This window comes from Emiliania huxleyi (genome assembly GCF_000372725.1).
Source record: "Emiliania huxleyi CCMP1516 unplaced genomic scaffold EMIHUscaffold_65, whole genome shotgun sequence".
Taxonomy (NCBI): domain Eukaryota; phylum Haptophyta; order Isochrysidales; family Noelaerhabdaceae; genus Emiliania; species Emiliania huxleyi.
This window is the reverse complement of record NW_005197128.1, coordinates 162,576-175,900: the sequence shown is the minus strand read 5'-3', so window position 1 is coordinate 175,900 and position 13,325 is coordinate 162,576. Positions and strand designations below refer to the sequence as shown.

At 62.8% G+C, this 13,325-nt stretch overlaps 3 protein-coding genes across 3 annotated transcripts; 1 reads left to right on the top strand and 2 right to left on the bottom strand.

Annotated features, from left to right (window-relative positions):
- Positions 1-1,372: 1,372 nt before the first annotated feature.
- Positions 1,373-4,581, top strand: EMIHUDRAFT_452606 (hypothetical protein; the record flags this gene model as incomplete). Its single annotated transcript, XM_005763003.1, has 3 exons — positions 1,373-2,304; positions 2,518-2,892; positions 3,108-4,581. Exons 1-3 carry the CDS (start codon positions 1,394-1,396, stop codon positions 4,579-4,581), a joined length of 2,760 nt encoding a protein of 919 aa, XP_005763060.1. The 5' UTR covers positions 1,373-1,393.
- A 1,041-nt stretch (positions 4,582-5,622) lies between these two features.
- On the bottom strand, positions 5,623-6,256 carry EMIHUDRAFT_358081 (hypothetical protein; the record flags this gene model as incomplete). The annotated part of the gene is made up of 1 exon (XM_005763002.1): positions 5,623-6,256. A coding segment is annotated over exon 1 (321 nt), but the record flags the coding sequence as incomplete, so codon positions are not given.
- A 4,842-nt stretch (positions 6,257-11,098) lies between these two features.
- On the bottom strand, positions 11,099-12,476 carry GLK1 (glucokinase; the record flags this gene model as incomplete). The annotated part of the gene is made up of 3 exons (XM_005763001.1): positions 11,099-11,143; positions 11,342-12,271; positions 12,393-12,476. The coding sequence occupies 3 exons, from the start codon at positions 12,474-12,476 to the stop codon at positions 11,099-11,101; spliced, it is 1,059 nt and encodes a 352-aa protein (XP_005763058.1).
- Between the last annotated feature and the right edge of the window lie 849 nt (positions 12,477-13,325).

Genomic DNA, 13,325 nt, shown 5'->3' with positions numbered 1-13,325 from the left:
CGGGAGTCCGGCTCAAGCATCGCCGTGAAGCCCACAACGGCCGTCGTGTGCTCGTGTGAGGCCTGGAATCGCGGTCACAAAATTTCGCAGTCGGCGTGCGCTTGTTCACAGCTAGAGGACCGAGAAACACATTCTGATAATCCAGCCTGCGCTTCTTAGCTCCCCGGCCCTGGGTGTGAGGCTGATGACTGCTCCAGTGCTCCAAGTGCTCGTCGAGTAGTATCGTTTTAGGTATGTTGTTGGCAAAGCAAGACACAGAGCTCACACCAAATCACAGTGGGTGGAAAGCGAACGAGTCACTTAACAGGGGTCGATTGGGGCCTGGCCACCCTGTCCAGAGGCAGAGGTGCCTTTCGTTATCACGCGCGGTCCCACACAGTCCTTGAGAGAGAGAGGTCAGAGAGAGAGACTCTTCTTGAGGTCAGTCCTTGTACCTTGAGCCAATCTGATGTATGCGTTTTGAAGGAGGGATGCCAAACAAATGCCCCCGCCGCGAGGGTGGCGAAGAAATGGCCAAACATCGTTGTGAGCTGTCAGCTGTGATGGCCACCGCTCAGAAAGCCATAGGCACGGTCGGGATCGTCCTTCCTGGCCTCCATCGGCAGAGGGCAGAGGCGAGGGCGAATCCGGGCGCGGCCAACCCCCGCGCGTCCGCGGATGGAGAGACAGCGGATGGAGAGACAAAAATCAAAATAAGAACACAACGCATTCTCTCACATGACAAGCGATCCCATGACAGCGTCTGTGGGGACTACAACATGCACAACAACATGACATGTACATGTGCATGTGCATGCACATGACATGTGCATGTGCATGTGCATGTGCATGCACATGCACATGCACATGTGACATGATCCGTACATGAAGGGTGGAGGGGCCGTCCGCGGAACTAGGCGGCACGGGCACCCTCCACGCTGTGGCCGAGCGTTAGAAGCCGTTTGCCTCTTGCTTGTTCTTGACCCAATTGACACGCTCTGGGGAGTTGATTGACCCAGTTGGTACCACGCATCTTGCGCGCCTGCTTGTTGATGTTGTCGGCGTCGCCCGCCACCGCCGCTTAGGTTAGGTTAGGTAGGAAGGTGAATGAAGAACAGCCAGGCTCGGACTGGACACCAACGCGGTATGGGTGGACGCGACCGCCGCCATGGTCCCATGGAGATCTGCTGCGTGTGGTGGATGGACGACAAAGGAGGAGGCGCTCGCCGACGCCGCCCCATACACCGTCCAGTCCGTGTTTGTTAGTGCTCACCGCTTCCTTGAAGGGGGGGGGGGGGTCCTCCATCCATCCACGCGCAAACGGGTTTCTCCAAAGTTAGGTTGAAAACTCTCCTCTCAAGAGACGCTGTCACGCCTCGTGCTGCCCCGGTCGCTTTGCTGGCCGTCGTAAAAGATGCCATCCATCAGGCATTCGACGCTCCACATCGGCAACTGGGCGATGACCTGGCTGCAGGCCTTCCTCACTGCCGTCTCGCACAACCGGCCTTTCCATCGCCCGCTCGGCCGGCACGAATCGCAGGTCGCCGGCGCCAGCTTCCTGCGATGCCTGCCCGGTGTGGGCTCGCCATTTGACACGCCAAGGGAGGCGGCTATGCCACGCGTGCCGTCAGCGCGCCTGATGTCGACAAACGTATTGAGTGGCAGCGGCTGCTGCGAGTCGGATCAACAATACCGCAGTTTACTGCGGATGCAAAAAATCGGTGCGTGGGCCATGCAGCGTGCGCTCGAGTGCTACAACCGCACCCGTGTGCCTGCGGCTGCGCAGGCGGCGATCCTTCACTTTCGCTGCTCGGACGCGCCCTTCAGCCGCCACACGGCCTACCACTTTTTGCGCTACTCGGGCTGGCGGCTGCAGATTGACCGCCTGCTCGCCGCGGGCAAGCTGCAGGCGGGTGATGCGCTGCACGTGGTCGGCTGCTTTCACCACGAGTCGGAGACGTTTTGGGAGGCGGCGTACGCAACGCGCTTCTCGGTCGAGGCCCAGTGCCGCGCATACGCGGAGCACCTCGTGCGCCACCTCGCAAACTCGACTCCGCTCGCGCCCTCGCTGCACGAATGCGAGCACGGCATGGTGGACGAGTTTGTCGCGATGCTGCGCGCACCGGCGGTCCTCTCCGCCGCCAGCTCGATGTCCTTCGTCGCAGGCTACTTTGGCCGTGCGGGCACCTCGGGCGCCTTCCAAGCGGCCAGCCTTCTGGTCGAGGCGAGGAGCGGGCTGGCCGCAACCTCGAGCTGCAAGAACAAGCCGACCTGCCCCGAGGCTGCCACGGCCCTGTCGGGGCCGGCCGGGCAGCTTCCGCCTAAGTGGTGCTTGTCTTGCGACAGGGCCCCGTGGCTGGTGCCCTCCTCCCACCTGCTCACCCACGCCGAGGTGCCCGACTACCTCGACACCGCTCACGTCCTCGCCCTCCTCGACCCGCCCGCCCCCGCCGGCGCAGCGCCGTCGGCTGGGCACGCGGCAGCAGCGTCGGCAGCAGCTGAGCGCCCGAGCTCTTGCGCCGCTCGGCCGGCCTCGAGCGTCTCGGGCGTCGTGGTGACCAGCGCCGGCGGCGCGGGCACCACCTCCCTCCTGCTCGCCCTCCGGCTCGCCGGGCTGCCGACCAACACAGTCGACGGGAGTGACGGCCTCAAGCACATGCGCGCGGCGAGGAGCGGGGTCCGCCTACGCCGCGCGCCGCTCCCTCTCGGCACGCGGCCGCTGCTCCTCTTTCTGTACGACGACCCGGTCCGCGCCACTCTCTCCTTTGCGCGCCGCGGCTGGGCCAACTTCCAGGCCTTTCGCCTCGAGGCGGGCGGCGCCCGGTTTCCAAAGCCGCTGCAGAACCACCGCTGCGTCGCCGCCGCGAAGCGTGAGTTCATCGACGACCAGAGGCGGCGGCGCGAGGCGGAGCCGTGGACTCTTCGCCTCTCCATTCCGATGAGAAGTCATGATTCATAGGCGGCGCGAGGCGGAGCTGGCTGCCGCCTTGCACCCGGGCGGGGCGGCGGCCTCGCCGCCCCCGCCGTCGCCCCGGAGGAGGGGAGGCGGTGCGACGCGGTGCGAACTACTCGACGGTGCTGTAGCCTTCCACGAACCGTCCACGAGCCTTCTCTGAACTCTCCTATAGGTCCACCTCCGCCGGCAGCGAGAGCGGGCGCGGCAGCTCGGAGGCGGGCGAGGCTTCCCTGAGCCTCGGAGGCCATTTCGTAGGCAACGAGAGCGTGCGCAGCTGCTCAGAGACAGTGGCGCTGCGCGGGCTCAGCTCGCCGGGCGCGGCGGAGGATTGGATCGGGCTCGAGCGCCACTGGGACGAGTGGGTGGCGGCGGCGTGCGCGGGCCGGCTGCGCGGCAGCGGAGGAGGGCCGCCGCTCGGCGCCGTCTTTGCGCGGAGCAGCTCGTTGTGGGCGCGCGCGGCGGAGCTCGAGGCGCTGGTTGGTTGCACGGCCGGCACCCTGCCGCCGGGTTTGCGGCGTCCGCGGGCGGCGCCTCCCTTCCCGGTGGGCGACGGCAGCGCGGCATCACTCGCCGCCGTCGCCGCGCTCAACGCCACGTTCGCCTCGCTCCGAGGCAAGCAGGCGGCGCTGGGCGACATCGTGCTTCTCGGCCCGGGGAATGCGTCGGCGGCGGCCTGCCGCGCCGCGCTCGCAGGAGCCGGGGCGCCACCGCCACAGCGCCGCCTCGCGCCGCCGCAACCGGCCGCCGCTCGACGTTTGCGCAGCGCGTCGCCCAGCCCGCCGCCCTCGCCCGGCCCGCACGCCACCGGCCAGCTCGAGGGGCGCGGCGCCGTCTGTTTGGTTGGGTTCCTCCGGACGTTTGCTTCGCCGCCCGTGTACGTGGGCATCGCCAGGGCCGCACGCGCGCTGGGCGACGTCGATGTCTTTGCGGTCGTCGCCAATGGGGCCGGCGACACCGCCAAAGGGCAGGCCGGGGCGGTGCCATCCGAGCAGGTTGCCGCGGCGCGGGCGCACTTGCAGCCCAGGGAGTGGGTCACTGCGCAGCCAGAGATGGCTCTGCCAGCCGCGTGCCCTAACTGCCTCGGCCAGCTGGCCAAGTTTGAGCAGTGCATGGCGCTCGTGCGGTCGGCGGAGCGTCGGGACGGCGGCCGCTACACGTGGGTGGTCAAGATGCGGCCGGATTGCGTCCCCTGTGGCGACGTGCCGCCCGTCGCCAGCTTGCGGCGGCCCGCAGACAACGTGGCGCTCGCCGCGGGCGGCGACTTGTTTGTGCTCTACCCACGCCCACTGGCGGAGGCCGTCGCGAGCGGCTGGCGGCGGGTGGACTGCCGGCGGCACCACCGTGTGTTTGGCGGCAACCTTACGGGGTGCAACCACGTCGCAGAGGCGGCGCTCCGCGCCGCCGGAGGGCAGTCGCGGACCACGGGCCAGTTTGACTGCGACATTGTGCGCACCGCGGAGGGAGCCCGCTCCATGTTTCAGTTTGGAAAGTACGCCCTCCACGGCGCGCTGTGGGGCGACGTGGAGGGGTGGACGCCCAACCGGACCCTGTACAAGGGATCCGGCGTCGTCGCGGCGACGGCTACGCGCTTCTGCGGCAGGGAGTGGGGCGGGAGGTACGTGTCAGCCCGCAGTACATTCACATAGGTTAGGTGCAGGTTGGTACGGCGCGCTAGGTCTAGCACGCAATCCCCGAAACCACAATTAAAGGAACCCACAAAAAGGGATTGGGCGGGGTTGTAATGGGATATTTTTTGCGGGGCTGGGCGGGGGAGAGGGGCGGGGGGAGCTGTGTGAATGCTTAAAGTCCCTTTGTGGCCTGGCGGCGACCGGCGTGCCGTGCCCATCCCTCCCCATGGCTGGTGTGTAACTTCACCCTTTCTTTCACGGGACTGGCGCGCATGATATCCTCCTTTCTTGTTTGGCCGCACTGCATAACTGTGTGGCACTAACAGAGAAAGTGCCAGACCGCCACGGCCAGGACGGCCGCGGCTAAATCACGATAGGTGAACACGACTTGTCTTCATCGGTAGAGCACACACACACACACACACACACACACACACACACACACACACACACACACACACACACACACACACACACACACACACACACACACACACGGCTCTGCCCTCACCTTCACAGCCTTGGTGTTATTGAGAAGAAAATACCTCCTATGGCGCTGTGCGCTGGTCTGTGAGAGGTTGAGGTGCGAGCCCTGGAGGCCCTGGGGATGGTTCACACACACACACACACACACACACACACACACACACACACACACACACACACACACACACACACACACACACACACACACACACACACACACACACACACACACACACACACACACACACACACACACACTTACACACACACACACACACACACACTGTCACACACACACACACCGCACACACACACCGCACACACACACCGCACCCACACACACAACCACTCACAAGGAAAACACAAACACACGTGTGTTAGATTTGTTTGGTATTGAGCTAACAATCTCGAAATCAAATCTCTATGTCTTCTGATAAACGCAGTATGGACTCTATCTCTCTCACACAAGCAAAGAACCCTACACAAAGATCGCAAGGGCGGGGACCTGTTCCTTTTAGCTTTTTTTCCCATTCGCCATTCTCGCACAGTAGAGGTGTCCGTTTTTATTTATTTACACAAGCAAAAAAGTGACTACACGTTGTCCACGCATTTCTCTTATTTAATCGCAGCTCTCTAAATCTCCCTCTCTCCATTGGCCGTGCCCGTGGGCGACGGCCGGCCGTGCTGCAGGATACAGGCGGCTCGTGCCCTCAGCTGAACGAGATTTGGCAGCGAACGGCGCCGCACGGGATGCGGTGGCGCCGGCGACCGGCCTGCTGCCGCAGTTGGGGCGGCCCTCGGGCTCCCGTTCTCGGAGCGCTGGCTGGAGAACTGCGGTGCCGCGCTGAGGGTCACGCGCTCGTTGGAAGAGCGCGCCGTGGCAGCCAGGATGGCGGCGCTAGTCGCCGGCGCGGAGTCGCGCCTTGATGCCGGCGCCGCCGAGCCAAACACGTCGAAGCACCTCACGACCTGACCGCTTCGCACTGCGAGCAGGCCGGCCGTCTCCGCGTCTAGCGTGTTGATACGATCGAGGAGGTCGACACCGTTCGCGTTGCCGCGGAAGGACACCTCCATATCGCGCGCAACCTCGTCCGACGCTACGATGAAGCAGGCGACGCATAGGACGGGAAGCGGCGTGTAGAGGCCAAGGGCGGGCAGGAACTCGAGCGGCAGCATTAGCATGTAGATGACGGCGAGCCCGACCATGTAGTAGTGAAAGAGCGTAGGCACTCGCGGTGGCGCGTGCAGGGACTCGATCGCCTCAAAGTCTCGAGAGAGCTGCGTGACTTGTGCGTCCACGGCGAGTGCATAGTGGACCATTTGAAACCTGCCGCCGCGACGCTGAATCTCAGTGAGCACCTCGCGCATCCAAAAGACGACCAAGGTGAGGCGCGTCCTCTCGGGGAAGGCCTCGCGGACGCCGCCAGCGCCACGTCGGATCATCTTTGAGTCTCGGAGCTGGCGCAACTCGCTCGGCGTGATAAGGCCAATTTGCAAGTAGCGTTCGAGCTGCGATACCTCCGTGGCGGCGTCGCCATCTCGGGTCGCGACATGGGATACCATCAGGGCCGTCGCGAGCACGAGTAGGCGGCGCAAGTCTACGAGCATCCGGATCGTTGCTCGGTCATCGTTCCCGATATACCCGCAGAGCTGGCTTACCAATACGCGAGCAGTCGTGGTGAGCCGGAAAACTACCGCCCGCCCCTCATTCCACTTCTGGAGGGCAAGGGCCAGCCGGCTCGAGACGAGGTAGCCGAGGATTAACGTGGCCACCGAGAGGAGGAGAGACTGCAGCTGGCGCGAGTCGGAGTACTCGCTCTCGAGGAAGTCCAACAATTCCGCCTCGGAATTGCCGCCCGCGTGGCAGCGCTCCGCCCATCCTGGCAGCGCGAGTAGGAGCTCGAAGCCTGCATCGCATCGGATGTGATGCAACGACGTCCAAAAGACACCCGATGGCAATCCCAAGAGCAGTGCGCGGCAGGCAACGCGAGCGAAGAGCCGCTTGTGGTGAGACTTTGTCTTTGATTGCGGGGCAGGACGAGGCTTGGCGTCGTCGCTGTTGTAGTTGCCGCCGGCCACGTCCCTGCTGGCTGATGTCAGGCGGCGGAGGGAGCGCGAGGACAGGAGGTGTACGGGCAACGAAGTCTGCGAGCTGGTATGGTGGCCGCTCAGAATGTGGCGCCGGCGGTCGGCCACCTGAGACGTCTCGAACCCAGCAGCTTGGCCAGCAAAGCGCACCCGAGACGTCTCGGACGCCGCCCGGTTTCCAAGCGACAGGCGCGGGAGTGGCCGAAAGATGGAGGCGGGGGATAACCGGAGGCGGCCGGGGCTGCGGCCTGGGCTGCGGTCGCGGCAGCTGGGACTGTTTTGGGCGGTAGCGAGGCCCCGGAACCAGCTCTCGGATGCATTCTCAGATTCGTCGCTGAGGCGCTCGACGCCGTATGAGGTCGCCGGCGGCCGCACCTTTGCCGCCGTCGCTCCGCCGGCTCTAACCGAGTATCGGGCGTTGAGGGCGGCGGCGCAAAGCGGGTCTGGTGCGCCACGGCCACCACCCTTGCCACCGCCCTTGCCGCCGCCCTTGCCACCCTTTGCCGCCTTGCCTCCGCCGCGGGCGGCGGTGGGAGCGGCCTGCTGGGCTAGCATGTTGTCCTTGCTGGGGACGGGCACGTGGAACGCACGTTACATGTCGAACGGCCTCCGGGATTCAAACAAAAAATAGCCGGGGCCCTCTCGCAACCCCTCCGACCCCCCGGGACCCGTGGGCGTCGAAGAGGCGCTCTCGGGGGGCCGTTCTGAGTTCATGCTACCACGAAGCACACTGTGCTGCGTCAAAGCACCGGCCCCGAGTCCGTCCTCATCGCAAACACTGTCAGCAGAGTCCTCCCACGGGAATGTACGTAAGAGCTATATACACTGAGAGAGAGAGAGACTCTCACGCCGCGTGTAGGGCCCTTAGGGGCCTAGAGAACACAACCCCCTCTCTCTTTTCTCCCAGTAAGCTATAAGTACGTACACTGAAAATTGAAGATAGCCAAAAGAATCTAGACGCGTTTATCGGCGAGGCTCTTGCCGGCCGCTGTTGCCAGCCCTTGGCCCTGCCCTAGATTCACATGAGCCGGCGCAGTGCCGTCGCGTCCGGCGCGCTGCTGCTGCTTGTTCTCTGGCTCGCCGTGGCGCGATTAGGCCTGGCGGCGCACGACGTGCTGCTCGTGTATGCTGTGGGCGGCTTCGCGTGGCGGCAGCAGGAGCGCGGCTCCACAAGCGTATTGCTGGGCGAGGATGCGCACGCGCCACCGCCCGTGCGGTGGGCCGACTTCCTGCGAGACAACCACCAGCTGCTGGGATGCGTCGTTCGCGGCAATGGCCGCACGCGCACTGAGCGGATCCTCGCCGTCGCCGTCTCTACGCTAGCGCTGCTGTACTGGAAGGCGGTGTTCCGGACGCCCAAGGTGTCGATGGGCTCCTGGCAGGGGCTGCGCTCCTCGCTGTGGACGCTCGTCGTGTCCAAGGGCATGCAGCTGCTGATGAAGCGCGTGATTCGCTTTGTCGCCGCGCGGCAGGCGGCTTGGCAGGCGAGCGCCGGGCTGCTCGAGAGCCTGCAGATGTCGTGGACGATCCTCCAGTACTGGGTGATCGGGTTCATGGTGCTCTGCGTCCTCCTCTTCCTGCGGGAGGGGTTCGCGTGGTGGGGGATGCTCTCGGGCTGGATCATCAACCTCAGCTTCTCGCTGTTGCTGATGGACCTCGTCTTCTGCTACATAAGGTTTAACCTGTGGACCACTCTGCTGCCTCTCCAGGCGCGACTCACTGGGGTCGCCCGCTACAGAAGCGCTTGAAGCGCCTATGGTGTCCTGTGTCGGACGCGTACGAACCCGTCATAGTGTGCGAGCTGTCCTGCGACCCTCCAGTCGGTGTGCGGTCGCGGGGTCGGGTTGCTATTTCGGACACCTCAGTTTCCGTGTACTGAACTCTGAAGAGAGGGAAATTGACAGGAAGTAAGAGAGTGGGCCTGCCTAGCCGCACACACGTCGGCACCTGCAGTCGGCACCCACCACCTGCGACGACTAGCCACCTCGTGAGAGCTCTCTGAGTCTCTCCCGCCGTCTCCGCGGGCTGGTTTTTGACTTAGGGGATCCCTAGGGTTCTGAGGGCCGGATTTTTTTAAGAGCTTTTAAGAAATGAGGAGGTTTGGGGGCTTAAATTGCCATTTAAGAGATTGCAGGCACCGGGGGGTCCCTCTTTTAAGACCGTTTAAGAAAATCGGCCTCTCTAGCATGCGTCGCTGGGTTACTGCCGTTTTCTCCAATACTGCCGTTATTAGGCACAAACCCGCCTCTGAAGACACATCTGTAAGTCTGGTGCCCTGGCAGGAGCCATACTCGCATACAGGGGACGCGACACGCGTGCTAGCTGACTGTAGCCAGCTTCCCGGCCTCCGGCGTCTACCGGGGGAGCCTCCCGGACCATCGACCGCTCGGGAGCTCTCCCGCGCCGTTCAAGCGTTTAACCCCTAAACGGCTGTGGTTCCCATATGGGAACTTCGCCAAATTCTGTGAAAGAGAATTTTACTATACAAGCCCCTCTCACAGCAGACTGGCTCGGACTGGCACTACAAATGGCACAGCGCACAGAAGCTTTTGCGGCTGGTCGCAGCGACGGCCGATCCAGCAGTCGTCTGCGACATGGCAGTGGCCCCGAGTCATGTGCAGCTGGTCCCGAGCGGCTCAGGTCCCAGATCGAATCTCGGACCCACAGATTCTAGATTCCTTTAGAATCCCTGGATTCCCGCAACAACGATCTCTTAGCGGCGGCAAACAGAGGCGCAACTCTGCCAGCAGCGAGGAGGCTCCTGCTGCTCAGCTACCGAGGCCTGGTGGCGTCGGCTGCTGCGTGGAGAAGACAGCAGCACTGTCCGACCTCAAAACATGCACAACAAGCGGGATTTGTGACTCTGTCCTCGATTCTTCAGTCGCTCTGCCGGACGCGCTCGCTTTGTCGCGAGGGTCACCAGTGCAAGCCGTGTGGACGCCCAGAATAGCCTCCCCTGGCTTAGCTAGAGTGAGAGATATTGTGCACGTGGTCAGCCTCTACAATATGTACACTGACACTTTACCTCCCAGAGCTCGTCTCGGTCCGCCACGGCCATCCTCGGCCTCCGGAGGGCCCCCGGCCGCGGCGCGGTGCGGCGGCGTCACAAATCCGACGTCAGTTCACCGGGACGCGATCGGGCGATCTGAAGTCCAACTAGGCGTATGGATTGACCGCCCAGGGCTATCACCTGGCCCCTCAATGGACGCCTGCGGTGCCGCCCCCACGAGGTGTTGTTCACACCTGTCCAACCATTCGTGCAGCAGGAACGCGCTGTGTGTGGCTGGCAGCAAACTCAAATGACGACGGGTTGCAGCCTCGTAGCTCAACGGCAACATTGTGCATGAGGAAGGCTGATAGAAGTATCATCAGCCACACAACCAACAGCTTCTGGAGAGTATGCGGAGCGCAAGCAGCCGGTGATCAAAGGCGTGTTGCTGTCGGTGGCAGATTGCCAGAGGGACGCCGGCGCCTCGGTGCGTGGCTTCGTCACAATTTTCCACCGCTCAACTTGGAGGCAGTGTGTCTAGTAGCGTGCTACACCTATGACGGCGGACCTCACTGGGGCGCCGACGTGCGACGACCGTCTGGGATCGAAAGACGAAACCGCGTCCCAGGAGCTCGTGCAGAGCGCGCTCCGGAGCTCGGTGGCGGGAAATTTGAAGGGAACGTGGTGGCTTCCCACCGCCTCTGTATGTGCCCAATAAAGTGCTAACACGACCCTCGGGCAGCAGGGGGTATGTGGCGAGCGCACGGAGGCACAGTTAGGCCGCCGTGATATCGCCCTTCCGGGCACCCCGTTTCGGTAGCCGTTTAGGGGTTAAGACCGTTTAAGGAATCGGCGGCCCAGGCAGCCTTAAAATGGGCCATGGCCCGCCTTAAAGCGTTTAAGCCGCAGGCGCCCCAGGGCCCACCCTTTTAAGCCTAGGGGTCCCCTAAGTGACTGACGGACATTTTATTTTTAGATTTTTCTTCCGGTTCCGCGCTGACTCTTCCCCTCCAGTGACTAAGAGAAAAATCGGTGCGTCGTGTGAGTGTTTTGAAAAAGTAAACAAACATCGTGGCGCGACGGGTGGACGCGTGTGGGATCGCTGTGCGCTTTGCCCTATCCTTTATTAACATTCTGATCTCGAGAGCATAAACTTCTACTGCCCTGAGTGTCCACGCACCTATCTGAAGAGATTCAGGCGAGCAGGAGTCGAACCGCGACAAAGAGCGCCCCTCGCTCGCCGGTGTCCTCGACGGTGACCAGATAGAGAGGAATGGACTCAACGAGCGGTGAAAGGCGCCCCTTGTCCTTGTACGTGCTCTGGAACGCATCCGACTTGACCCAGTCAGGATTCTTTGCCGCGATGCCGCCGGAGATGTAGAGCCCGCCGTAAGGAAGCCACTTGAGCGCGGCAACGCCAAGCTCGGAGCCGTAGTTGACACAGAAGATGTCGATTGCCTTCTTGCAAACGAGGTCGCCCTCCTTCGCGCCTTTGACGATGATCCGTGCCTGGTCGTACTCTGGAGTGCTGGTGATTTCGTCGTCAATTTTCTTGTTCTTCAGCTCGATAAAGGCCCAGTGCTGGCGAAGGAACTGGTAGATATTTACTATGCCCGGGCCTGAAACCACGCGCTCGACCGAGACGCGCCGTCCGCCGGTGACCTTCTTGAGGTACTCAAGAAAGTCCACGCCCAGCTGGTCGCGTGGCGAAAACTCGGCGTGCCCACCCTCGCTCGGGAAGCAGGTATATTTGCCAGAGACCTTGTCGCACGTCAAGAAGCACTCGCCCAGCCCCGTGCCGGCACCCACGCACGCGATGGGCGCACCGGGGCGCTTCACACCGCCATTCAGCTTCACCAGCTCATCGTCGTGCAGTGTGAGCAGCCCGTAGCCCTGGGCCTCAAAGTCGTTGATCAGTGTCACTCGCTTGATGCCGAGCTCCTTTGCGAGCTCGCCGCCGTCAATCTTCCAGCCGGTCGACACGTTGGTGAAGTCAACGGTGTTGTTGAGGATGCCGCCCGCGCACGCGAGGCAGCACACCAACGGCTTGCCCGCCCCCGCCTGCTCAAGGAACAACTTGCAGATGTCGACAAAGCCTTGCCCCTTGGAGTGGAACTCAGCGTTGGGGTACTTCTTCGAGAAGACCTGCTCACCTATTGGGTAGCAGGCAGGGCAATGGCCTGCAATCTGCCGGCGACCAACTGGCGGTGCACGCCGTGGCACGGGGGATGTGCTGGCCTGGGGGCTTGACGCCAAGCTCGAGCACCGTCCCGGCTGGAACCTTAAAGAGCGTCAGTCGCGAGTTGGTCCCGCCACAATCGCCGCTCATAATCAGGCCACCATCCACCATGGTCGAGAGAGGGTCGAGTTGAGAAGCCGGCCCCGAGAACGCACGTCGGCGGCAGTTCCTATTGACTTTGTGGCGGTCATCACTCTGGTGCCGGGGATGTGCCCTTCGATCTTCCCAGGCACATGGTCCATGATGTGACGCCAGCAATACACGGCGATGAGGCGCCATCAAGGACGGTCGTGAGCAGAGACAGAGAGACCATTTTCATGTCTTCTTTCGCAAGTCGCATGCATGCCGTCCGCCCTGCCAGGAACGCGACGATCCTCCACACAGCCGGCGCACAGGGACCTACGCTACCCGACATGTCTAGCACCGAGAGCCCGGAGAGGTGCACACGTCGAGGTGCACACACTTGTGCACACGCGCTGGCCGCGCTCTGGCCTCTGCGCGCTGAGCGCTCTTGGTCTTGCGACGCATGCGAGGGGAAAAAGAGAGACGGTGTTTCGAGTCGTACCCCGAGGCAGCACCTCTTTAAGGTTCTTCGGGCCAGTTGGGGGGGGCAAACCCTGCCCGGCCCCTAGGACCCCAGGTAAGGCCCAGGTGTGGCCTAGGGCATCAGAAGGGACCAAGAGGAGTCCAGTCTGAGCCATAGAGCCCATGTCTTTGCCCCCGAAGGTCGCGTTCAAATGCCCGGAACGGACGTTACAGTGGTGTCCGGCCGGCGCGATCACCGAGCTGTGACGCTCAGGGAAGTCCGATGAGGTGCTGGTTTCTTTGCCCAGGGCTGGCCTTCCCCCCAGGCTGGATCAGCTGAGCAAGGTTTGGGGAGAATCCCCCGGTCAGATCTTCAGATATTTTGACGGATGACCGAAAATGGGCAAAAACGGGTGATTTTGTCATCCGTCAAAA